We start from the raw sequence: 27,627 nt of genomic DNA, 5'->3' as shown, positions 1-27,627 counted from the left end.
TCCAGCAAATCTAAGTAATGCAGCCTAAAAATCCTTTAACGGATTTGAATAATAAAAGGCGTGTTGGTGTGTTATGTGTAGGCTAAGTTAAAAAGATGTGTCTTTAATCTAGATTTAAACTGGCAGAGTGTGTCTGCTTCCCGAACAGAGTTAGGGAGATGGTTCCAGAGTTTAGGTGCTAGATAGGAAAATGATCTGCCGCCCGCAGTTGATTTTGATATTCTAGGTATTATCAAATGGCCAGAGTTTTGAGAACACAGCGGACGTGCAGGACTATAATGTGATAAGAGCTCGCTCAAGTATTGAGGAGCTAAACCATTCAGGGCTTTATAGGTAATTAATAAGATTTTAAAATCTATTCGATGTTTGATAGGGAGCCAGTGCAGTGTTGACAGAACCGGGCTAATATGATCATACTTCCTTGTTCTAGTAAGGACTCTGGCTGCTGCGTTTTGGACTAGCTGAAGTTTGTTTATTAAGCGTGCAGAACAACCACCCAATAAAACATTGCAATAATCTAACCTTGAGGTCATAAACGTATGAATTAATATTTCTGCATTAGAGGTTGAAAGCATAGGTCGTAATTTAGATATATTTTTAAGATGGAAAAACGCAGTTTTACAGATGCCAGAAACATGATTTTCAAAGGAAAGATTGCGGTCAAACAGCACACCTAGGTTCCTAACTGACGATGAAGAATTAACAGAGCAGCCATCAAGTGATAGGCTGTGTTCTAGATTATTATATGTGGGGTTTTTAGGTCCAATTATTAGCACCTCTGTTTTTTCAGAATTTAACATTAAGAAGTTACTCATCATCCAGCTTTTTATATCGACTATGCATTCTGTTAGATTCTCAATTTGGTGTGTAACAACAGGCTGCGCTGAAATATAGAGCTGAGTATCATCAGCATAACAGTGAAAACTAACACCATGACTCCTGATAATATCTCCCAGAGGTAACATGTACAGGTTGAAAAGTAACGGTCCTAGCACTGAGCCTTGAGGAACTCCATATTTCACTTTTGATCGATATGATACCTCCTCATTTAATGCCACAAACTGATAGCGGTCAGATAGATATGATTTAAACCATGCTAAGGCGCTTCCTCTAATGCCAACATAGTTTTCGAGTCTATCCAAGAGAATGTTGTGATCGATAGTATCGAATGCTGCGCTAAGATCTAATAGCACTAATAACGAGATAAAACCACGATCAGATGATAGAAGCAGGTCATTAGTAACTCTAATGAGAGCAGTCTCAGTACTATGGTACGGTCTAAAACCTGATTGGAAATCCTCACAGACACCATTTTTTTCTAAAAAGCAATACAGTTGTGAGGATACTACCTTTCTAGTATCTTTGACAGAAAAGGGAGATTAGAGATTGGTCTGTAATATACTAAGTCTTTGGGATCAAGATGTGGTTTCTTAATGAGAGGTTTAACTACAGCCAGTTTAAAGGTTTTGGGAACATAACCTAATGACAATGATGAATTAATAATGTTCAAAATAGGATCTATGACTTCTGGAAGCAGATCTTTTAATAGTTTAGATGGAACAGGGTCTAACATACATGTTGCTGGTTTAGATGATTTAACAAGTTTGTACAAGTCTTCTTCTCCTATAATAGAGAAAGAGTGTAATTTTTCCTCAGGGGTTCTAAAGCTCACTATCTGATGTGAGACTGTAGTTGACGGCTGCATAGTTACAATTTTATCTCTGATGGTATCAATCTTAGAAGTAAAGAAATTCATGAACTCATTGCAGCTATACTCTTGGGGAATTTTAGCACCGGTTGATGCTTTATTTTTTGTTAATTTAGTTACTGTACTGAATAAATACCGGGGTTGTGTTTGTTTTCTTCTTCTAAAGGGATGAAAAATAATCAGATCTTGCAATTTTTAATGCTTTTCTGTATGACAGCATACTCTCCCGCCAGGCAATACGAAATACTTCTAATTTGGTTTTTCTCCACCTGCGCTCCATTTTCCGGGCTGCTCTCTTTAGGGTGCGTGTGTTGTCATTATACCATGGAGTCAGATTGTTTTCTTTTATCTTTTTAAGTGCAAAGGAGCAACTGTATCTAAAGTGCTAGAAAAAGAGAGTGCATAGTTTCTGTTACATCATCAAGTTTTTCAAGTCGTATTGGATGAGCTAAGGAATTGAGATAAGTCAGGAAGGTTATTTAGAAAGCTTTCTTTTGTGGTGGAAGTGATGGTTCTACCATACTTGTAATAAGGTGCAGAGTTTACAGGTTTAACTATACAGAGTTCACACAAGACTAGATAGTGATCTGAAATGTCATCACTTTGCTGCAGTACTTCAACCATTTTAACATCTATTCCATGTGACAGTATTAGATCTAGAGTATGATTTTGACAATGAGTAGGTCCAGAGACGTGTTGTCTAACCCCAACGGAGTTCAAAATGTCTAAGAAAGCTGATCCTAATGAGTCTTTTCATTATCAACATGGATATTAAAATCGCCAACAATTAAGACTTTATCTGCGACCAGTACTAACTCAGTTAGAAAATCAGCAAATTCTTTAATGAAATCTGTGCTGTGCCCTGGTGGCCTGTATACAGTAGCCAGTACAAACATGACAGAAGATTTATCACTAGCACATGATGCTGTAGATAATGTTATATGCAGCACCAAAACTTCAAATGAGTTATACTTAAAGCCTGCCTCTGAGAAGAACTAAGAATATTGTTATAAATTGTAGCAACACCTCCCCTCTACCTTTTAAACGTGGCTCATTTTTATAGAAATAATTTTGGGGGTAGATTCATTTAGAGTAATATAATCATCTGGTTTTAGCCAGGTTTCTGTCAAACAAAGCAAATCTAGCTTCTGATCATTGATCAAATCATATACATAAAGTGCTTTTGTGGAAAGTGATCTAATATTTAGCGAGCCAAGTTTTATCGTTTGCTTATTTGAATTATAGGTAGTTTTAATTTGTTGGACATTAATTAAATTATTGCTTTTGATTAGGTTTGGACGTTCTCTGCATATTCTAATTCGGGAACAGACACAGTCTCTATAGTGTGATATCTAGGTGAAAGAGTCTCTATGTGCTGAGAATTAACTGCCTTCTGTGACGTGAGGCAGCTAGCAGACGGTCGGTTTAGCCGGTCTGTCTGCTTCCTGACCTGGGCACTAGTTGGTCATGTTGGAGCTATAAGACTATATGCCATATTTCTAGATAGAAGAGCGGCACCACCCCAAGAGGGATGAAGACCATCTCTTTTCAACAGGTCAGGTCTGCCCCAGAAACTCATCCAATTGTCTATAAAGCCTATGTTGTTCTGCGGGCACCACTTAGACATCCAGCCATTGAGACCCAGCAATCTGCTGTAAATCTCATCACCCCGGTAAGCAGGGAGGGGACCAGAGCATATTACATTGTCCGACATCGTGCTTGCAAATTCACACACCTCTTTAATATTATTTTTAGTGATCTCCGACTGGCGAAGTCGAACATCATCAGCGCCGACGTGAATAACAATCTTACAAAATTTACGTTTAGCATTAGCCAGCACTTTTAAATTTGACAAGATGTCAGACGCTCTGGCTCCCGGTAAGCATTGGACTATGGTGGCTGGTGTCTCTATTTTCACGTTCCGCATAAATAGAATCGCCAATTACTAGAGCACTTTGATCAGGTTTCTCAGTGGGTGCGTCACTGAGTGGGGAGAACCTGTTTGATGTTCTAACCGGAACGGAAGAGCGGTGTTTTGACCCGCGACTAGCCCGCCTCACGGTCACCCAATTGCCCTGCTGCAGGGGCTCTGAAGCTGGAACCGAACAATGTACACGATTCACTGTACTAGTCGCATCCAAAGCAGTATCTACAGCCCTCGCATTCTTACTGTCCTCAATTAAAGTATGGATACGTGTCTCTAATTCTAAAACTTTCTCTGTCAGCCTAGCAATTTCCCTGCATTTATCACACGTGAATCCCTGATCGCTAACAGAGAAGGATAAACTATACATGTGACAGACGGTGCAAGTGACGATGCAGGGAGAAGCCATTTACTCATCGTAAGGATTCATTTACCACTCTTATTTTGATGAGCTTGTGAAAATGGAGCGAACGAGCGCGAGGATCAAATGAACAGGAGCGGGGGGAAAAAAAAGCCCACAATAGGCGCGAAAACGCGGGTGGGAGCGAAAGTGAATCGGCTAACGAGTACTAACTCACCGCCGAGTTTTAGATTAAAGCGAACGAACTAACAGCAGTCTAATTAGTTAGATTAATTTGATAGTATCAACGATATGTACACAGTTAAATTATATTTGATCGTTAGAGAAGAGGTGATAAATTGAAAAGCGAAGCTACACGCAGCTACAAACAAACCAACCTCTCAGCAGACAGGAGCAATCGAGCCTCAGCAGACAGGAGCAATTGGAGAAGTGAGGTATGAAGGGCTGCGACCACACTGTAGTTCCGGATGAATCGCCGGTAAAAGTTTGCAAAACAAAAGAACCTCTGTAGTCCTTTCACTGTTGACTGACTCCTTGAGGGCTTATCTGATACCCCAGGAAAGAGGTTTGGGTAACATCAAACTAACACTTCTCAGCTTTGACATAAAGTTGGTTTTCAAATAAACTGGATAGAACTGTTCTAACATGTTGGATATGTTTGTCTCGTGAGTTTGAGAAGATCAAGATGTCTCAGGTGAAATTGCAAGCAACTTGTGTTATCTTAAAATATTGTGTTAACATACTGCCACTAGGTGTCACTCATAACCTGGAGGTAAAAAAGGGAATAAATAAAAAGGAAAAACTATGTTCTCTTTTGATTAGCCAGAAGTTTTCTTAATGTAAATAGAACGTTCCCTGTAGCTTCCCGAAAACTTTCTGGGAACGCTCTATTTACGTAAAAAAAAAAAAAAAAAAAAACATAAAAATTCTGCGGACAGCACTACAGATAGTAGGTGTGTTCGACTTATGCTGCAGTGACTGATCGGTGTATGACATCAAAGTACTACATCGTTTGTTTAAATTATGAGTAGGGCCGTACCCACCATTGAGGTCCCCAAGGTTTAGACCTCAGTGTTTGTTTTTTTACAATAACATAAGTGTCACTGTGTGGTTAGCGGGAGAGCACTTAACGAGGATAAAGTCAACTTAAACAGTTTTAATCTTCTACGAACAGAATAAACAATAGATTGTTTAGCTGGCAGACAGGCAGGCAGACAGGACGAAAAACCACACACATTTAAAGACAAGAACCGAAGATTAAACAGAATCAAACTTGAACTTAAATACAAACAGGAACTTACTAAACTAATAAAACACAGCTGACGACAAATTAGACAATTAACTAAAAGTAGGTCACACAGGGCACATGGCACAGGACAAAAACAACAACAAAAGGCAGTCCATGTGTGCCCCCCCTCTCGAAAGGTGCGTCCTCGCACTGAAAAAACAAAAAACGGGTAACTTGGGAGATGGTTCCGGTGGAGGACGGGCCCCCAGGATGGGCAGAGTCCAGGAAGGTGTAGATAGAGGGAGGAGCCAGGGAGGAGACAGTCCGGAGCAGGAGGAGATCCAGAGGACCCAGCCATGATGGTCCACAGTGGAGCCGACGGAGGGAGGAGCCATGAAGGAGAAATGGCCGATGACGACATGGGCGCGACCGATGGCAGCAGAGCAGGTGGTGGAGGAGACTGAGGTGGAGGTGGAGGCGGAGAGCCAAAGAGCCAGGGTGACACCGAGGCGCTGGAGGACCTAGGCGAAGCGGCAGGCTTTGGTGACCAATGCAAAGATGGGGGACGAGAAGGAGCCAGAGCGACAGAGGACTGAGGTGGATCCGGAGGGATGGAGGAGCCTGACAGAGCCGGAGGGATGGAGGGACGAGGCGAAGCCGGAGGAGAGGAATCCTGAGGCGACGGATGGTCGACGACAGACCAAGGCGGACTCAGAGGGACGATGGAGGAGCTGGTAGACTGATGGACCACGGTGGAGAGGAGGGAGCTAGGAGCCAAGGGGAAGCCGACGGGTCTACAGGCCGAGGTGGAGTCCAGGACTCGAAAGCCGGATGATGAGGTAGACATTGTAGACACTGGAGGCGGTGCTGGCTGCGCGGGCACTGGAGGCGGTGCTGGCTGCGCGGGCACTGGAGGGAGCGCTGGCTGCGCGGGCACTGGAGGGAGCGCTGGCTGCGCGGGCACTGGAGGGAGCGATCGAGGCACGGGCACTGGCAGGGAGCGATCGAGGCACGGGCACTGGCAGGGAGTGCAGCGGGCATTCAGGGCAGCAGGACTGAATCAGCGGGCATTCAGGATGGCTGGAGGGACTCAGGAACTCAGAATACAGGGGTGGTGCCAGGTCGAAGTCTAAATCTATGTTATCCAGTTCCTCTTGCAAAGCCTCCTTGATCTTCTTGAACGCCTCCTCCATGGCTGGTGTCCATACCACCTTCTCCGGGTTGCCCCTTCCTTGTCAGATCTGTCAGGGAGGAAACTAGAAAAGAGAAATTATGGATGAAACACCTATATTTGCCCGTCAACCCCAAAAAGGCTCATACCTGGGTCTTGTCTTGGGGCATTTCGTACGACTTCTGCTTTCTTCTCTTGGGGCCAGATGAGACCCCTCCTGACTTGAAAACCCAGGTACTTAGCTTCGAATTGTGCCCAGTGACATTTTCAGGGGTTGGCTGTGAGTCCAACCCGTTGGAGCTCGGACAGTACCTTCCGTAGTCGATCAATGTGATCCTCCGAGGTTTCAGAATGAATGACTACGTCATCGAGGTAAGCGGCTGCGTAGGACTGGTGGGGCCAGAGGATGATATCCATCATTTGCTGGAACGTGGCTGGGGCCCCAGGTAGACTGAGTGATCTCCCAGGTGATCTCCTTTGCGATGGCTTTGGCTGTGGCTTTTCGTAGAGGCACAGCTTCCGGGTATCGGGTGGCATAGTCCACGATAACGAGGAGGTGCTTGTGGACTGGGGAACCACTAACAGTAATTTCTACTCCCCCCTCCGCTGGACGATGCAATACAATAGGCCATTTTGGACAAAGTGTGGGAGAGGATGGGGCCCAGGCCGTACATCCTTTCCCTTTGTGACGCGAACCTGGGGCCAACAGTGTTTTAGCCGGTCATCCTTTTTTTGGGCCCTGGCAAAGGAGCCCCCTCCCGTAACCTGTTGGAACACATCATAGAAAAGATTAGCGTTTTGAGAGGGGGACTCACCTTCTCTCCCACTGTCAGAAGCCAGCAGCGTTGGTTGGTGTTGGGTCCCTTTTGCTGACCTCCGTTGTCTACGGTTCCCTCTGTGGTAGGCCAGCTGGGAAGCGGTGGCTAACAGGATGTCGAACCCCGGCCAGTCTCATCCTAGCAGCACAGGAACAGGTAGGTCCTTGACGATGCCAACTTCAACGAGCCAGGTGAACGACAGGGCCGTCAGGTTGATTCTTCTGGCGGGTACTTGCCGTGTTTCACACAGGTTATGAGGATGAAGACCTTGGATTCCGGCCTTGGGGCCAGGATGCTCGCCCGAACGATGTTGATGAGTGTATGAAAGGGTATGAAAGAAAAAAAAGTTTGGGGGGAAAATGAGATCACTTGCCGACATTTTCCTTCACAAACTTGCCCGCATTCTCCACTAGTGTGACGGGGTGAAGGAAACACATGGCAAGGAGGGCTCAGAATCAATACACCGAAGAGTGGATTCAAATAATAATACGGGTGCGTTATTGTCCCAAGGCGTGATAAGTGCTGCAGTGCTCTCTCTGTTCTGGGTGACTTGGTGAAGCGGTGAGTCCGTGCTGGGGGGTGAAGGCTGACCAGTTCACACGCTGCTGTCTGGAAGAAAATGAAGAGACTACATTAGTGGCAGCTTGTCGGGAGTCTATGCTCAACCTTCTGGCGTGCCTCGTGGCTTTTTCAAGTCGGCAGGTAACGAGCACCATCTGTGACCGATCAGCCGGTGATGGGAGTGTCCAGGTGCTACTCGTTGGTTTCCAGGGCGATGCTGATGGTATATATATATATATATGTAATTCAGTTTCTACAATCCTTCCCTGTGCATTTGACGTGCAGGCCAGTCACACTTGATAATAACATAAATTTGATTGTTTACTTGTTTAAATGAATTTGTATAGTCATTAGACATATGCCGTAAACTAGTGGGCCCCCTAGTTTGTAACAATGCCAATGACCGGACCTAAGTGTTTAGTCCTAGGAGACAAGCTGCATTGCTGAATATGTGTCAATTTTAAAATTTGTAATTCACTATTGTGTGACTGTAGCCATTCAAGTCCTATGCACCTTATGATATTCACATACAGTAACTTCATAAGACCACAAGATTACGTTTTAAAATGAAATTAAAAAGTTCTATTTAATTTATCCTATATGTTTGAAATTATGTGTAATGTGATCAATTTTAATAATTTAGTCTTGAAAGTTTATGTTTAGTACCAGGTAAATGTGTCATGCGATTACAATGATGAAGGTGTGTGTTTGAGTGAAAATGTGTGTGTAGGAGATGGGTGATGTAGCCTACCATAATTTGTGTTGCGTAATTTAGATCCAGTGCTACACTGGGGGGTCATGGTATTATTCATTCAGTGTTATGAGGTGTGAATGACCCCTTGTAGTGTCTCCACACCCATCTCCTCGGTCTAAGTTATAGGGAAGAACCTCAAACCTCTTCTTGGAGCTCGTGCTGAAAAGACCTTCACCGACAGACAATAGGAGATCACTAGGGACTGTCACCAACTGTAAGGGTCCCCCTTTTCCTGCAGAACGGAGTCCAGAGGCCCTGGTCGAAGGTCAATGCGTGTTTGGTCTTTTCTTTGCGTCTCGTTAAAAATAACTAATATTTATTAATCTTTTGGTTTTCCAATTATAGTACTGACCTTATACATAATTTTATCTGACTCCAATCTTTCGTGATTTTATTTATATTTATTGAAATGTAACTGCTGATCTCTCTAGTTGTGATTAAATTTGGATCATTAATTAACTATAATATTTCCTAGTTTCGATTTATCGTTCGTTAGGAGTCTGGGTCGCTTAGAGACCTTGTTTGGCCAGAACAGACTCACGACACATCTGGGCTAGTCCAGGTCTTAGTCAGAGGTTACCCCGTAGATCGCTTACCTTAATGCAGCCATCTCCTTGATAGACTCAAAAAGAGTAATTTTTTATGCGTTCCCTAAGTAATAGCATGCTAAGCCAGTTTGGTGGCCAGAAGTCAAGATCTCAAAAACGTGCTCCTGGCTCCATCCATTGATCGTTGATCTGACTCACCCTAGCACGCCAACAATGCGGAAAACCTCAGAAGTCACTAACCTACTAGAAAAGTTATTTCAGACAATATTATAAGTTAACCAAGATTAACATTTATTTTGCCAGACAAGAATAGGTTCCAAATTGGTATAATTGATAAACATTTGCACAACTGATAAGCAGTACAAAAATAACACAAAACAAAATAAAACAAACTTAAAAGGTCATTATACCTGGTCTTTAAAAAGTACATAGTGTGGGGTATGTGAACACACACCACACTACGGGCCGATCTGGCTACAGAATCGCACCTTGTTGTGTTTTGTCACTTTCCTTATATACTCAGACCAGACAAAGAGATACCAAATGTAGTTGTATAAACCTTTTGGTGTTTAGGTTCCTGTGCTCCAGTGTCACACCTGGCTGGAATACTTTCAGAGACCCAAAAGGAGGACAACACCCCCTTCTCAACAGAACACAGTTCTACCAAGTTCTTAATCTTCTCCATAATATAAGTGATTACTGTGAAATTGAGACCAATTTACCAATCGCACTGAGACCTTTAAAATGAGACCAAACATGAGAGTGAAGAACAATAGGTTCACAAGACACATGATATATAATGCCTTATTCCTAATGAACGCCAAGATGGCGCCGCGAATGGCAGCCTCGGTGCTTCGCTCTCAAGTGCTCGTGTTGTTTTTGTTAGTTTTTCCTGTTTTTTGTTTATCAAACACCATCGTTTTTACCAGGGATGAACTGCTGAACATTCGGCAGACCACTCCGCAAAATATTTCACCGGTCTTTGATTATTCCGACGTCTTGTTGAACATCGTAGTTAGCGGAGCAGCGGTGCTGGTCAAAAGCCTAAGGCGCGCGAGACGGGGAAACGGGCGGCGCGCTTGTGAAACTCAGACAACGTGGACTCCGAACGCCGTTGCCCAGCATTCACATGGCGAACCTCCGCTCTCTACCCAACAAAATGGACGAACTTCTTCTGCTTATCCGGACTAACAGGGATTTCTCAAACTCTGCTGCTCTGTGTTTCACGGAAACCTGGCTAAACGATGCAATTCCAGACAGCGCATTAAGTCTGCCGGGCTTTCAGCTGTTTAGAGCGGATCGCGTCGCAGAATTAACGGGAAATCGGCGGCGGGGCGTGCTTTTACATCAATGAAAGGTGGTGTACAGATGTAACTGTGTTAAAGAAGATGTGTTGCGCCGATGTAGAAGCACTCTTCATTAACTGCAAGCCTTTCTACTCGCCGCGGGAGTATTGCTCGTTTATTCTGGTGTGTGTTTACAGAGACTGAGCAACAACACCCGGACTCTGTTTTAATCATTCTCGGGGACTTTAATAAAGCCAACCTCTCACGTGAACTGCCAAAATTCAGACAGCACGTTACCTGTCCAACCAGAGACCATAACATACTGGATCACTGCTACACATAATAAAGGATGCTTATCACTCCGTCCAACGAGCTGCCCTGGGACTTTCTGATCACTGTTTGGTCCATCTCATACCGACCTACAGGCAAAAGCTAAAATCAGCTAAACCTGTTCTTAGGACTGTAAAAAGATGGACTAACGAAGCAGAGTGGGACTTACAAAGCTGCTTTTCTCTCACTGATTGGACTGTCTTTGAAGCTGCTGCCACAGATCTGGACGAGCTCACAGAAACTGTAACATCATATATTAGTTTCTGTGAGGACATATGTATTCCTACCAGGACTTATTTAACTTACAACAATGACAAACCATGGTTCACTGCTAAACTCAGTCAGCTCCGTCAAGCCAAAGAAGATGCTCGCAGGATAGGGGACAGAGCCTTGTATAAGCAGGCCAAGTACACACTAGAAAAGGAGATCAGAGTGGCGAAGAGGAATTATTCTGAAAAGCTTCGCACCCAGTTCTCCTCTAGTGACACCGCTTCTGTGTGGAAAGGTCTGAAAGACATCACCAATTACAAGACACCACCCCCCAGCACTGTGGCAAATCAACAACTGGCAGACGACCTGAACGAGTTCTACTGCAGGTTTGAAAAGGAACCATTCTCACCTCCTGTAATCCCCCTCTCCCCCACACCTGCCCTTCAACTCAGCGAAGATGACGTGTGCCAGGTCTTCAGGAAGAATAAAAGAAGAAAGGCACCAGGCCCAGACGGTGTGACTCCAGCCTGTCTGAAAACCTGTGCTGACCAACTGGCCCCCATCTTCACTCAGATCTTCAACAGATCATTGGAGCTGTGTGTAGTACCTTCATGCTTCAAACGCTCCACCATCATCCCCATCCCAAAGAAACCCAAAATTAATGGACTTAATGATTTCAGACCCGTGGCTCTAACGTCTGTGGTCATGAAATCATTTGAAAAACTGGTTCTGGGTTATCTGAAGGACTTTACAGGACCCCTACTGGACCCCCTGCAGTTTGCGTACAGAGCAAACAGGTCAGTGGACGATGCAGTCAATATGGGACTGCATTATGTTCTGCAACACCTAGACAGACCAGGGACTTATGTGAGGATCCTGTTTGTGGACTTCAGTTCGGCCTTCAACACCATCATACCAAACCTCCTTCACCCCAAACTAACCCAGCTCTCGGTGCCCACCTCCGTCTGTCAGTGGATCAGCAGCTTCCTGACAGACAGACAGCAGGTAGTGAGGCTGGGAAAATTCTCATCCAGCACCCGCACAACCAGCACTGGAGCCCCTCAGGGCTGTGTCCTCTCCCCACTGCTCTTCTCCCTCTACACGAATGACTGCACCTCTAAAGACGCCTCTGTCAAACTCCTGAAGTTTGCAGACGACACCACAGTCATCGGCCTCATACAGGACGGTGACGAGTCTGCTTACAGACAGGAGGTCAAAGAGCTGGCTGAGTGGTGCAGTCTGAACAACTTGGAGCTCCCCCCACTCACTCACTCCCCCCACTCACCATCATGGACAGCACTGTGGCAACAGTGGAGTCATTCAGGTTCCTGGGCACCACAATCTCCCAGGACCTGAAGTGGGACACTCACATCGACTCCATTGTTAAAAAGGCCCAGCAGAGATTGTACTTCCTTCGTCAGCTGAGGAAGTTCAACCTGCCACAGGAGGTGCTGAAACAGTTCTACTCGGCCATCATACAATCCATCCTCTGCACTTCCATAACTGTCTGGTTCAGCTCAGCTACTAACTATGACCTCAGAAGACTACAGAGGGTAGTCAGGACTTCTGAGAGAATCATTGGTACAACCCTCCCCACTCTCCAAGAACTGTACCTATCCACATTAAAAAAAAAGGTTAAGAAAATCACTCTGGACCCCTCACATCCTGCACACTCCATCTTCGAACTGTTGCCGTCTGGTCGCCGCTACAGAGCACTGAGTACCAGGACAGCCAGACACAGGAACAGTTTCTTCCCCCAGGCAGTCCATGTCATGGACACTTGAGGACACTTATTTATTTATTTAACATACAGATTTGCACACAACACTGCACAAAATAATTCCTTTTACACTTGAATGTTTATAGTATATATTTTTATTTTTTCTATATTTTTTATATTTGCTGTGTTGCACATTTTATTTTTTTGTATGTTGTACATAATTCTCTTTATATCTGTCTTGTCTTGTTATCGTGTTGCACTGTAGAGTTTTTGTCACTAAAACAAATTCCTTGTATGTGCAAACATACCTGGCAATAAAGTGTTTCTGATTCTGATTCTGATGAACTTTAAACCAAGTCTTTTGGGCAGAAGGAGGGGAAGCAGGAAGAGCAGAGGTGAGGAGGGTGTCATAAACACAACAGGGGGGGATATGTTGTTTACTCTCTTTTTGAAGTCCTTTTGTTCCTTTGGATATCCCTTCTCAGATTAGTCTTATTGCATTTACAGGTTTTGATTCACCTCCTTACAAAATCTTGCTTGATCTGCTGTAAACATAACTCGCAGGGCAACTGCAGACCTAAGAGAGGTCAATTTCCAAAGCCAGACTACCCTTTTCAATTTATCCACATGGATTTTATTGAACTGACACATTGCCAACAGTACAAATACTGTTTGGTGCTGGTAGATCCATTTTCCAAATGGGTTGAAATAGTGCCAAGTAAACATGCTGATGCACTAACGGTGGCTAAAGCTTTGTGTAAGATAATCATCCCAGAACATGAAGTACCTCAGAGACTGTACAGTGATAATGGACCACATTTTGTGAATGATGTAGTTAATTAGTAGGCATAAAGCTTAAAAAACATTGTTCTTATCACCCACAGAGTGCAGGATTAATTGAGAGAACTAATGGCACAGTTAAACTCAGGTTAAGAAAAACAATGGAACAGACCGGAGGAGTGTGTGCAATAGTTGGAACATCATGTTGCACGTTTATACCAGACAACGATGCAGACGGAGAAGTAATAGAACGAGCAATAGCCAACCTCACTGAATTAAGAGATGCCATGGAGAGGGACAGAATAACAACTCAAGGACTTTTATCATGGCTGTTTAGTGGGGAATGGTGGAATGTGCTATTGAAAATGATCACACCAGTGATTGCAGTTTTAAGTTTATTGTGCTTATGCATGATCTGTGTTTTACCATGTTTAAGGGCAATGATTACCAAAATGATTAGCCAGATGTTTTTCAGTTTTACCATGCTTCTCCACCAAGAGAAAAATGGAGAGTTTTAGTATCATGTGTGAATTCTCAGTTAAAACCACAGCTGTGACATGGCTGAGTGCTGATGTTGTGATACAAAAGGTACACTGACAAGCTACAGTAGTCGTGCCAAGAACAAGAGGCACTGTTTTTATTTAATTTTTTTCTTTTCATTTCATTTTCACATTTTGCACATTTTCTATTTTTAAAAATTATATTGTATACATTAAGATGCAAGCCTTACAGGTGATCGCCCATGTAACATCTTGGGGGTTGGTTGGGAATTTTTCCTCAGATACTGAGGTTTTCGCCCAACCTTGCTGTTTAAAGTAAGCATCGATTATTTAATCAAGTAATCAGTAGAAATGTAGTACAATGTGTATATGCTTTGTTATGTCATTTGTGATATGTTATGTCATAGTAGGTGCTAAATGTCAAACAGGAGGGAGATGTTGGAGTTGTGTACTAGTGTCCACCGGGTGCCAGGCTCTACACCATGTCCGCCTGGTGGGAATGGAATGCTAGAATTGAATATTGACATATATGCACCTGTGGCCCTTCAGTTTCAGTTTAGTTCTCGGTCATAACATGACCTCCATATAATACTGATATGGGCGCCAGAAGAATCCAAAGGAGTGAAGATTCTGACGCACAAAAGATGTTTGCCATTTGCTTTTACTTATCTTGTCCTGTCCTTTCCTCCTATAAATAAAGCAACTTGTGACCTGAGCTTCGGAGGCAAAAGAGAGAGACCTGCTTTTCTCCCGCTTGCAACCAACAGCACAATCCTTGCAAGCTAAAATCCAAAGAACTTGTCTTGTGTTTTATTTCCCTTGAGTTGATCCTTCCTGGTAAAGAGCCGTTTGAGTGAAATAGTTTCAACAGTGTTGTTTACTCTCCTTTTGAAGTCCTTTTGTTCCTTTGGATATCCCTTATTGCATTTATAGGTTTTGATTCACCTCCTTACAAAGCGGTTCTGCTAAGCCTGCCTGACGCCTCCCCCCAAGCCCGCTGATCACACTGCCCATTATCGAGGTGCCCTTTGAGCACATCAGGAAGGACATTGTGGGGCCTCTACATAAGTCTGCCCGGGGGCATGAGCACATCCTGGTCATTGTCATTGTCAACTATGGCACGCGGTATTGCGTGATTGTTGTTGTTGTCAACAAACTATATTTCAGCTGCCCAGAAGGGGTAGCTGCAACACCTGATCGATCAGTTCTCTGATGTGTTCTCACCTCATCCCGGGCAGACTAACATCCTCGAACACGATATCCGGACACCTCCAGGATTCATCGTCCGGCAGCAGCCCTACTGAGTCCCTGAGGCTCGTTGGCAGGCTATTGAGGAGGAAGACCAACAAATGCTCCAAAAAGTTAGGGAGCAGCCCGTGATCCTGCCCAATCGTAATGGTCCCGAACCAGATGGCACCCTCCACTTCTGTAATGACTTCCAAATTACTGGACCGACTAGGAAGGGCCATATTTCGTTTTCGATTCAATACCGTAACTTTCCCTTCGGCTTCCACGGGACACCTGCAACATTACAGGGGATGATGGACATCATGTTCCGGCCCCACCATATATATATATATATTGTGACGAGTCTCCCGAGGACCCATCAGTGTTGCCCTGGGAACAAACCTAGAACACCTGCACCAGCCACTCAGCGACGGATTCACCGCACCTGGAGCTCGTCAGCCGCGGACCAGATAAGCCCGGCCAGGCGGCGGCTTCAGTAAGCCACGAGTGTTGTCTCTCTCTTTGTCTCCCAGAAGCCACACTGTGACGGGCCTACCTGAGCTAATTCCCCATTACCTCACCGTGGACTCCCTCACGACTCTGAGCACTGGAAACACGGAAGACGACTCACCGCTGCGCTCACCGAACTCACCGCTCACATATTGCTGTTGTTTAATAAATACGCCCTCCGGGGATTTCCACTCACCTGTTTCTCTTGTGCTTCCTCTGCCTCGCCACAAGTGGTGGAGAATGCGGGCAAGTTTAAAACACAAGAGAACAGAGGAAACAAAGAGAAAAAGAAAGAACGCCGTTGCCGCCATTATTAAAGGTCCCCTGCAACATCATCAACTTTTCTCTTTGTTTTCCCCCCAGGCAAGTGTTCGCTTCCCAGCGAAGATGGAGGAGTTCCTCCAACGTCTCGCTGAGATTTCTGTTCGTCAGCAACAAATTGTCGAGCATCTGGCTACCCGACAGGACGAGACCGAGCAGGTGCTCGCCGCAGCTCGAGCGCGCCTCGTCGTGCCCGATCCCCGGATGCAAGCCGCCCAGCTGCTACCCAAGATGTCTGCCAGCGACGACCCCGAAATCTACCTCGAGATGTTCGAGAGCGTCGCGACCACCGAGGGATGGGATCGGCAGGATTGGGCACGCGCCCCACTGCTGTCAGGAGAGCCCCAGCGTGCCTACTTCAGCATGCCGGCCAACCTGGCGAACGTATATGACGACCTAAAGAGGGAAATCTTGGGCAGGGTCGGTCTGTCACCAGTCTGCGCAGCCCAAGCCTTCCAAGAGTGGGCCTTCCAGTCCCGCCGGCCGGCGAGAACCCAGGCCGCCGAGCTTACCCGGCTAGCTCAACACTGGCTCATGGACGGCACACCAACCCCCGCCGTCATAGTGGAAAGGGTGGTGATAGACCGGCTCCTGCGGGCTCTCCCCCCGAAGTTATCGCCAGGCTGTCGGTATGAGAAACCCCAAGACCGTCCTGGAGTTGGTTGATGTGGTCGAGCTGGCGGAAGACGCTGGCCGGGGAGCGAGCACCATCTTTTCCCCAGAGGGTGTCCCAGGAGCGACGCGCGCCGGAGGGCACCCGGCGACCGATGGAGAGGGCGGCGGTCCCGACCGTGATAGACGAGCCGATGCCGACTGAAGAGGCCTCCAACCCCCCTAGAGCGTGGCTGGCAGGCTGCAGCCCCCCCCGGGAGCTTCCCCACGCCGCACCGGAAATCCCCATCGGCCTGAATGGGCGGAAGTTCAGCGCCCTCCTTGACTCCGGCAGTACCATCAGCCTGGTTCAGTCCCGCCTCCTGCCCCCACGCACGGAACCGCGGAAACGGCTGCCACTCACCTGCGTCCACGGGGACACCAGGAAAGTTTCCACCCGCCTCATCACCTTGATGACCGCAGTTGGAAGCTGGCCCCTGGAGGTGGGCCTCGTGCAGGACCTGCCGGTACCGGTCATCCTCGGGCGGGACTGGCCAGGCTTCGAGGAGGCGCTGCACACCGCGACTCAGCCTGTCGGCCCCCGAAGCCCTCGCCGGAAGAGGCGAGAGAGGGGAGGAAACCGCCGCCCTGCCGTTCTCCTAGCATTGGACAGTGGAAGAGATGGTGAGTCCCCTCCGCCCACAACTAACGTCTTCTTTGATGTGTTCCAACAGGTAGTCGGAGGGGGCTCGTTCGGCCGGGCCCAGCGCGAAGACAACTGACTCAAGAATTGCTGGAACCAGGTTAATTTCATGGATGGAGAGGAGACGCGGCCCGGCTCCCATCCTCTCATGCATTTCACTGTGGAGAACGGCCTACTCTATTGTGTCTCCCAGCGGAGGGGGGAGGAGAAACGGCTCCTGGTGGTGCCCCGAGGAAAAGTGGACACCATCCTGGAGCTCGCCCACGCTCACCCGCTGGCAGGACACCTCGGGGCTGCCAACACCATCAAGAGGATCCGGGACTGTTTCCACTGGCCGGGGCTTGACGGCGACGTAAAACTGTTCTGCCAGGCCTGCCCCGAGTGCCAGAAGACCTCGCCCCGGCCACCTCCCCCTAGTCCACTGATCCCGCTGCCGATAATCGAGGTGCCCTTCGAGCGCATCGGGATGGATCTGGTGGGCCCGCTGCCGAGGTCTGCCCGCGGCCACGAACACATCCTGGTGATCGTGGACTACGCCACCCAGTATCCCGAGGCCATCCCACTCCGCAAAGCCACCGCCAAGGCGATCGCCCAGGAGCTCTTCACCCTGTCCACCAGAGTGGGGATACCCGGGGAGATTCTGACCGACCAAGGCACCCCGTTCATGTCCCGCGTGAGGGCCGACCTCTGCCGGCTGCTACGGATCCAGCAGCTGCGCACCTCCGTATACCATCCCCTTGTGGAGCGTTTCAACCAAACGCTCAAGCAAATTCTGAGAAGGGTTGTCGCTGAAGACAAGCGCGACTGGGACCAGATGCTCCCGTACGTCCTCTTCGGGGTGCGAGAGGTGCCCCAGGCCTCCACCGGCTTCACCCCGTTTGAGCTGCTGTTCGGCCGACAGCCCAGAGGCCTGCTGGACGTGGCAAAGGCCTGGGAGCAGCAACAGCGGCCGGATGCTCAGAGGTCGGACGTGGAACACGTTCAAGCCATGTGAGACCGGATTGAACGGGTGATGCCCCTCGTGCGGGAGCACATGACGCAGGCGCAACAGCAACAACAACGGCACTATAACCGCCCTGCACAGCCCCGGGAATTCCAGGTCGGCGACCGGGTCATGGTACTGGTCCCCACCAATGCCTGCAAGTTCCTGGCCACCTGGCAGGGCCCCTACACCATTCTGGAGAAGATCGGCCCGGTCCGCCAACCAGACCGTCGACGCACCGAACAAATCTACCATGTGAACCTGTTAAAGAAGTGGGTGGGGACTAGGGAGCATCTCTCCGCACTCACCATCCAGGAGGGCCCGGTCGTCGACATCAACGTCCTGCTTGCTCCCGCACAGAAGACGGAACTCCAACATCTGGTCGGTCAGTTCTCGGATGTGTTCTCGTCCACGCCCGGGCAGACTAACCTCCTCCAGCACGAGATCCGGACCCCTCCCGACGTCATCGTCTGGCAGCGGCCCTACCGGATCCCTGAGGCTCGTCGGCGAGCTATTGAGGAGGAGGTAAACCAGATGCTGAAGTTGGGGGTGATCGAGCCATCGACGAGCCCGTGGTCCAGCCCCATCGTTCTGGTCCCCAAACCAGACGGCACCCTCCGCTTCTGTAATGACTACCGGCGACTCAACCAGGTCTCCGAGTTCGACGGATATCCCATGTCCCGTGTAGACGAACTACTCGAACGTCTGGGAAGGGCCCGGTATATTTCCACCCTCGACCTCACCAAGGGATACTGGCAAGTTCCGCTGTCAGAGGAAGCCAAGCCGAAAACAGCCTTCTCCACCCCCGGCGGCCACTGGCAATACCGGTCCCTTCCCTTCGGTCTACACGGGGCCCCAGCCACCTTCCAATGCCTGATGGATATCTTGCTCCGACCCCACCAACAGTACGCCGCGGCTTACCTCGACGACGTTGTGATTCACTTGGAGACCTGAGAGGACCATCTGGAGCGCCTGCGGAGGGTGCTCCGGGATCTTCGACGGGCTGGACTCACCGCCAACCCCAAGAAATGTCACCTGGCGCTCTTCGGAGCGAAGTACCTGGGTTACCGAGTCGGAAGAGGACTGATCCGGCCGCAAGAGAACAAGGTCACCGCAGTCCAGGAGGCTCCGAGACCCGCTAACAAAACCCAGGTACGCGCCTTCTTGGGGTTGGCTGGCTATTATCGTTGTTTCATCCCCGACTTCTCCTCCATAGCCGCCCCTCTGACAGACCTGACCAGGAAGGGGCAGCCTGAACGGGTTCTGCGGAGCCCCGACGCGGAGGAGGCGTTCCGGAGGATCAAGGCCGCACTCACCTCGGACCCCGTCCTGAGAGCCCCGGACTTCGGCTGCCCCTTCCTGCTACAGACGGATGCTTCTGATGTGGGTCTGGGAGCCGTGCTGTCCCAGATCCAGGAGGGTGAGGAGCATCCGGTCCTTTATATCAGTAGGAAGCTGACCCCAGCCGAGAAGAACTACGCCGCGGTCGAGAAGGAGGCCTAGCCGTCAAGTGGGCAGTCCTGGAGCTGCGGTATTACCTCTTGGGCCGGCGGTTCACCCTACTCACCGACCACGCACCCCTTCAGTGGATGGCCAGGGCCAAGGACACAAACGCCAGGGTGACCCGCTGGTTCCTCGCGCTCCAGGACTTCCACTTCGACGTGCAACACCGCGCTGGGGCAGCCAACGCCAACGCCAACGGCCTGTCTCGGATGTGGTCGGCTTTTGCAGGTCTGTCAGGGGTCACTCCCCACCCACCCCCAATTTCCCCATTACTACATTCTGCTTCTTCCACCAGGACCAGGACAGCGCTTGGGGGGTGGGGTGGGGTGACGAGTGTCCCGAGGACCCATCAGCGTTGCCCTGGGAACAAACCTAGAACACCTGCACCAGCCACTCAGCGACGAATTCACCGCACCTGGAGCTCGTCAGCCGCGGACCAGATAAGCCCGGCCAGGCGGCGGCTTCAGTGAGCCACGAGACTCCGAGCTGGATGCTAACCTGTTGTCTCTCTCTTTGTCTCCCAGAAGCCACACCGTGACGGGCCTACCTGAGCTAATTCCCCATTACCTCACCGTGGACTCCCTCACGACTCTGAGCACTGGAAACACGGAAGACGACTCACCGCTGCGCTCATCGAACTCACCGCTCACGTATTGCTGTTGTTTAATAAATACGCCCTCCGGGGATTTCCACTCACCTGTTTCTCTTGTGCTTCCTCTGCCTACAATACAATATATATATATATATATATATATATATATATATATATATAGAGAGAGAGAGAGAGAGAGAGAGAGAGAGAGAGAGAGAGAGAGAAAGAAAGAAAGAGAAAAAGAGAGACATGCTCACAAAATGGTTTTTTTGGTTGTTTGCATTTTATTGAATCAAATACCTGCACCACTTAATTCTGATGACTTTCACTTGAGTATCTTCAAACTGTTAACCTCTTGAGAGTGCTGTACCAATATCAAATATTCAACTACACTTATGTTTTTTGGTAAAACAAGCAGATTTTTTAATTCATGGAAAGGAGTAGAAACACTTAGTACACTTAAATATCAGGTTTGATTCACTTGTTTTACAGAATAATTTGCAGGAATGACTCAAGGTCTGTTCACATGCCTCTGGTTAAATTAGTGTGCACTATAATGTGTATTTTACCTTCATTATGCATGTTTTGATTATACTGTGTTGTAAATAAAATACAAATAATTAAACAAGAAAAACACTTTTCAATTTCCTCACATTCTCTCTTACCTGCCTCAAAGTAACGGTCACACTTATGGACCATTAGAGCATTGCTTTGCTGTCATTAAGGTATTATAGGTCACCCTTACTCTTGAGTTTATATAGTAGTTAATATTTTTGGAATCAAAACCTTTCATCAAATTGTCCTAAAACCAAAATGCGTTCTTGTCTTAGGAAAATTTTGATTAACCTTTTTGATCCACGTCAAAAGAAGTGTACCACCCAGATCAGTGATGGTTTGGGCTGCAATATCATGACATTCTCTAGGCCCAATACTTCACTGTTAAGGACTTACAAACCATTCTGGAGGACCATGTGCACCAAATGGTTCAAACATTGTATCCTGAGTGGGGTGCCGTGTATCAGGATGATAATGCACCAATACACACAGCAAAACTGGTGACAGAGTGGTTTGATGAACATCAAAAAGTGAAGTTGAACATCTCTCGTGGACTTGCACAGTCACCAGATCTAAATATTATTGAGCCACTTTGGGGTGTTTTGGAGGAGTAAGTCAGAAAATGTTTTCCTCCACCAGCATCACATAGTGACCTAGCCACTATTCTGCAAGAAGAATGGCTCAAAATATATAATGTTTGTATGTATATATACATAATGGACCATATATATACATACATACACAACACTCATCAAAAGAGCAGGCCCTGATTAGGAAAAGTAATTAATTAGTGTATTGTGTACAAGTACTTCCACCTGCTCACCCTCCAGACATGGAACCACCCACAGCTATAGCCAATGATGGCCTAATGGAGGTCATCGTAAAGCTAGAATCTCTGCTTCAGTCTGGTGGTTAGTAACCCCAGGACAAGATGCTGGAACTTTGGAGGGCTTAGACCAGACCAGGGGGAAATTACCCAGAGACAACAGACTAAAGAAAGCAAAAATTAGATTACATCAAATTTGGTGGGGAATGCGGGCATAGAGGTCAGTGCTTAAGTGGCCACAAAACTATATCCAGATAAGCAAAGAATGGAACAGCCATTAATGCATTGCTTTGGAAGCCCAAAGAGCCTTCCAAGATATGCCGGCTAAAGATGCAGCTAATTATATGAAGTTAAAGAGGGCCTTCTGGTCCCATCTGACTACTGAAGAAGTTTTTGTTAATCAAAATATAAAGTAAATCTTATATAATTCAGTTACCATTATAACTGCAGTCAGACATAAGCTAAGAACCCCACTATTTAGAACCCATCTGTTTCTGGCATTTTACATCTGTTGTCTTACACCTGTGATCCTCATTAACAAGGGTAATTCAGGAGGCCACCATATATTACTGTGACGTGGTAGTGTGACGACCATATAAAAACCCCTGAATAGTGGTAAGCGGGAGTGCTGTCTATAGAGTGGTTCTGTGTGGACCTTAGACAGACTCGGCTGGTATTGATCAATAAAAGTCTGAATTTTTGCTATCAAAACCTAATGCTCGGAGTCTTCTTTAATCCGGGGAATCCACAACAATTGGCGTCACGAACAGGATAGAAAAGGACAACAGGGTGGACAACTGCGAGCGAGTTTTGGACGGACAACACAACAACTTGGCCAAAGGTAAGCAGTTTTTGCTTCATAGTTAGGTTGTGTTGTTCGCCAGAACCTACTCGTGGTGAGACACCTTATGTTCTTCTAAAAATAATCGAACCAAGTGAAGAAAAGATTCTTATAATTGAAAGAAAATTGGGTTTTGATTTCAAAACACTAAATGCATGCAGTAATCTGTATTTTCTGTTGGTTTGGACTTGAGGAGAACAGTGAATGCAGATAGAATATATGTTAGTTTGTAGATAAAAGGTAAAATCCTGCAGGTGGATTAAAGCGCTGCTGTGGGTGAGTCCAAGAGAGGTGTCAAATTCCTGAATTCAGTGTAAATTCCTCCTTGGCAATTAAAATTCCCAATTTTTGTGGGTATTGGACAAATTAATTACATTTCAAACTCAAGTAAAACGCAGAAAGAAATACAAAAAAGACAATAGAAAACTTCAAAAAGGATAAAGAACCCGTAAGTACATAAAGTGACAATAAAGTAAGGTATAACGAGCGGAAAAGAAGGTTAAAACTGTTTAAATCTGGATCATGCCAATACCAGACATCAATTGAGGTGGAAAATTCCCACAGGGGTTTGTTATTTTGGGCTAGCTCTGTTTGTCTTATGTGTTTATTATTAATTTGAAAGATAGATTGTGGAAGGGGTATGTTGAAAAATCGAGATAGGGAGTGGAAGAAAAAGAATTGAGGTCTACGTGTGGGCTAGAATGAGTGTTAGTTGAATGACTGTCTGAAGGACCACGTGTGAAGTAGAAATTTGGGAAAAAGATTGTCTTCGCTTGGGTAGCAGAAGTGTAACAAGTGAGGCAGAGTACATGGTTGTTAGGTAATTTCATTGGATTGAGGAGGAGTATTTATGAAATATTTGTTTTGTGTTTTAGTGTTCAGAAATTGTTCTATGTAAAGTAGGTACTAGTTGTGTGAGCTCAACTGAATGTGTACGGTGTGACTGAAGCATGAATGTATGAACCTTTCGTAGTTTTGTTTTGTTTGGATGATATAAATGAGCCCTATATATAAAGGGACTTATGATTAAGTGATTAAATGAATGAGCCCAGTACATAAAGGGACATAGCTGGTAAGTGTTAAAATAAATGAGCCCTATAGGATAAAGGGACACAGTTGGAATGAATGTATGAGCCCTGTAAATAAAGGGAGTGTGTGTTCATGAATGTATAAATGTGTACCGCATAATTAAAGGGATTGACTAAAGTTAAATATCGCTTGAATATTCTGGTGACTATATAGTACAGTGATAAAACATATCTGGTATAGTAAGTCGCAAACTTATTGAGGATACATACGATATATTGCTGATAAAAGTGGTGAATATTGTAGTTTGGTTTACGGGTACAGTAGACGTTTTTTGTAAAAATACTTAAGAGTCCTCACTTTAAGAACTATTGAAGGGAAAAACTATTCTTACAGGTTATACAGGTTGACTTATAGCGAAGTTATGACAACTCCCGCAGAAACATTGGGAGCAAAGTATCCTCTGCTTAAAGAACTGATACATAAGCTCTGCAGAAAGTGGCAAAAGAGAACAAAAAATTTGAGTACTAAATGGCCTGAAGAGGGAACATTTGAGGTGACATTGTGTGAGGAAATGGAAACATTGGTAAAAAATTACAAAACTAAAGGCATATTCCTGAACCGGGAAAAGAGAGAAGAAAAAAGACAAAAAGAGCAAGAAGTTTTAAAATTATTTAAAAAAGAAGGCGAAGATTTATTAAAAACCCTAAAACAGGCTAGAAAAATTCTGAAAGAGGCAAACCAAGAAATAAAGGAAAAAGAAAAGAGGTTAGTAGATCCCCCTCCGTATGGAAACTCTGAAGGACAATTTCCATTGCTCAAGGGAAAAGTTCAAGTGTTAGGCGAGCTTGGGATGGAAGGGGAAATTGATTTAGAACAAGAGAAGCCGACAGGACAGGATGTAAGACCCAAAACCAAACCAATTAAAAAGCCACAAGAAAGCGATTATTTAGACTGTTATGGAGAAATACAGACAGCCTTAGACAAAATGAAAATACCATATGAACAAAAATCTCAGTCAGAAAGGGAAAATGAGGATCTCAATGAGGGATGAAGAAATAACACAAAAATTCAAAGATACAGAAATGAGGTTAAGAGAGTTTGAATCTGATGAGAACAGGGGGACACTCCATAAAGGACGATTAAGAGCACAGAACAAACAGCTTCCAATTTTAATTAAGGGGACAAGGGCACAATATATTCCATGGGCCACACAAGATGTAGAGTGTCTGATCACCCGGTTACCTGACATGCACGAGGGAGCTGGAAAATGGATTAGGGTGTTTGAGGAAGAGACAGCAGGCAAACTTTTGGCCGTGGGGGATGTCAAAGCACTCCTAGCAAAAACTATAGGAGGAATAAAGATGGAAGAAATCTTACAGGCAGCGGGCCTCGAGGGAGCAGTGGACACTCATAACATGGACGGCATTGAGTTTGAATCACACCGTCCCGACATGTGGCAGGCACTACGAGCTGAGTACCCCACTAGGGTCGACCCGAAAGCATTGAGGGGAGACCAGTTGGGGGAAACTGAAAATCCCATCACCTATGTACAGAGACAATTGAAAAGATGGAGACAGGAAACTGAAGGGAATCCAGAAGGTGACCCTCTTATGTCTACATTGTTCAGAAACTCTGTAATAGAGGCCATGCCACCAACTGTAAAAAGCAAGCTGGAGGATGTAGTCGGTCTGACTTCCAAATCACACAAAGAGTTTTGTGATCATGTGACTCATGCGGTTGAACTCTATAGGAAAAATGAGTTGAGGCTCAAAGAGCAGGAGAAAGAGATTCAACGAAAGCTGACTCAGTTGCAACTTGAGGAACTAACAGCTAAAAACAAGAAAAAGACTCAAGCAGTGGTGAAAACTGAGGAGTCCAACCAAATGAGTTTAATGGCTCCCATTAACGGTTCACACCCAGCTGTGCCCACATTGACCCCTCCAAATACAACCCCGACACCTACACCCATTGTTAATGTCTATGCCCAGCCAGGACCCCCTGAGTGGAAAAGAAAACAACTGCAACCTCCAAAAGGAGGAAACAGAGCTGTTAATCTTCCTCCAGGACTGTGCTGGAAGTGTGGACAGCCAGGACATATAAGAAGAGATTGTCCCAACCCATGGACAGCAGACCCCGAGTTTAGAAGGTGGGCAGGGAACCAGACACGCTATCAAAATTTTGCAGGCCCATGGAGAAATCCAAATTATTAGGGGTGCCCAGAGAATCTTATAGGGGAGAGTCTACTACCAGTTTTAACAACCAATGCAAATCAAGAGCCCATATTGCAAATAGAAGTAGAAGGCAAAACAATTCCAATGATGATAGACACAGGAGCAGTCTATACATGTGTAAAATCAAATTATGCCTCACACCTCCCCATGTCTGGAAAATTTGTAAAGACAGTAGGATTCTCGGGACAAGTACAGTTAATCCCTATGACAGCTCCAATTTGCCTACAAACAAAAGACAAAAGTGTAACCATGCCTATTCTGATATCAGATCAAATGCCTATTAACCTATTAGGAAGAGATGCATTGTGTAAGTTAGGATTGCAAATTTGGTGCTCCACTGAAGGAGTGTATGTAGATATGCAGGGAGCTCAAATGATGATTTCCGAAGCTGAAGCAAATGTATATTGGATAGGGCAGATAGACGAGGATGTAAAGCAGATCATTGACGAATGGGGTAAATTCATTGAAGCACAGACCCCCGAGTTACGAATACCCAAGACAGGATTTCATTGCATAATGAAATATGACCCAACAAGAAACAAAATTCTAGAAGAAGAATGGCAGGAAGAAACAAAAGGACAAAACATTGAAATGATCTCACAATACATAATCATAGGTGAACAAGGAGCAGCCTTAAAAATAACAGAAAACGAATTCATAAACAAATGGTTTGATATGAATGATTCAGTACCGCATATACCTTTATATGTAGGGAAAAAATGGGAAACCAAGCATTTAGGACAGATGATGAAACAAGCCACGCAAAGTAAATGGGAACCGACAATAAATCCGTTAATCTTTCATTCCACTGACCAAAACTACATAAAAATTCTATGTGGTACTTCATTATTAGGCATTCCACAGGAGGTGATTATCAGACAAAAGCAATCCGAGCAAGTAATGGCAACACCAGACTCAGAAAGAACTACGGCTGAACTTTTGCAGGGGGCAATAAACCAGGTGCCGGCTGAGCTATGGTCCCAGCATGAGACAGACGTAGGGTTAGTAAGGTCAGCCAGTCCAGTACAAGTGAGGCTAAAACCAAATGCACGCCTTCCTCGGAAAAGACAATACCCATTGAGTCAAGAGGTGGAATTAGGCATAAAAACCACAATTGAGGGACTTGTTAAAGCAAAAGTGTTAGTAGAAACAAACAGTTACTGCAACACACCCATCTATCCTATACTCAAAGCAAACAAAGTCAAATGGCGTCTTGTACATGATCTGAGAGCAATCAATGTTATAACAGAAGATTGGCCAACAGATGTTCCCAACCCTCACACATTGCTAACAAACATCCCCCCGCAAGCCAAGTACTTTACAGTAATTGACCTCTGCTCTGCCTTTTTCAGTATTCCTGTAGCCGAGGAAAGTAGGTATCTGTTTGCATTTACGTATGCAGGTAAACAATACACCTATGCGAGACTCCCAATGGGATATAAATTGTCACCACACATATTCAATCAGGTTCTCAAGACTGACCTAGAAGACCTTATGCTAGAGAGCACCTGTTTACAGTACATGGATGATGTGATCATCTGCTCAACATCTCTAGATCAATGTCATAGAGATTCCATCAAAGTACTGACAAACTTAGCTCAAGGAGGTCACAAAGCAAAACCAAACGGCAATATTGCTTACCAAAAGTAGTATATCTAGGACGTTTGATTTCCTTTGGTACAAAAATTATTGCACCCACATCAGTTCTAAATATTCTCATCCTAGATGCACATGGTTTTGACCATGGTGCAAAGGGGGAAGTCATAAGGAAAATTAAACGACAAGGATATTGGTCTCCATACTTGTATGCGATGGTA

General features: G+C 46.0%; 1 protein-coding gene across 1 annotated transcript; it reads right to left on the bottom strand.

Annotated features, from left to right (window-relative positions):
• Positions 1 to 4,748: 4,748 nt before the first annotated feature.
• Positions 4,749 to 8,597, bottom strand: LOC122326015 (pectinesterase inhibitor 10-like). Its single transcript, XM_043220689.1, has 3 exons — positions 6,542 to 8,597; positions 5,456 to 6,477; positions 4,749 to 4,759 (listed from the first exon to the last, which is right to left on the bottom strand). Exons 2-3 carry the CDS (start codon positions 6,066 to 6,068, stop codon positions 4,749 to 4,751), a joined length of 624 nt encoding a protein of 207 aa, XP_043076624.1. The 5' UTR covers positions 6,069 to 6,477; positions 6,542 to 8,597.
• Between the last annotated feature and the right edge of the window lie 19,030 nt (positions 8,598 to 27,627).

This window comes from Puntigrus tetrazona, chromosome 21, assembly GCF_018831695.1.
Source record: "Puntigrus tetrazona isolate hp1 chromosome 21, ASM1883169v1, whole genome shotgun sequence".
NCBI classification, from domain to species: domain Eukaryota; kingdom Metazoa; phylum Chordata; class Actinopteri; order Cypriniformes; family Cyprinidae; genus Puntigrus; species Puntigrus tetrazona.
The sequence above is the reverse complement of the archived record's forward strand: the minus strand, read 5'-3'. Positions and strand labels throughout refer to the sequence as shown.

Bases quoted from the DNA above. Each gene is read 5' to 3' on its own strand.
- LOC122326015 (XM_043220689.1), bottom strand. From the start codon at position 6,068: ATGTCTACCTCATCATCCGGCTTTCGAGTCCTGGACTCCACCTCGGCC.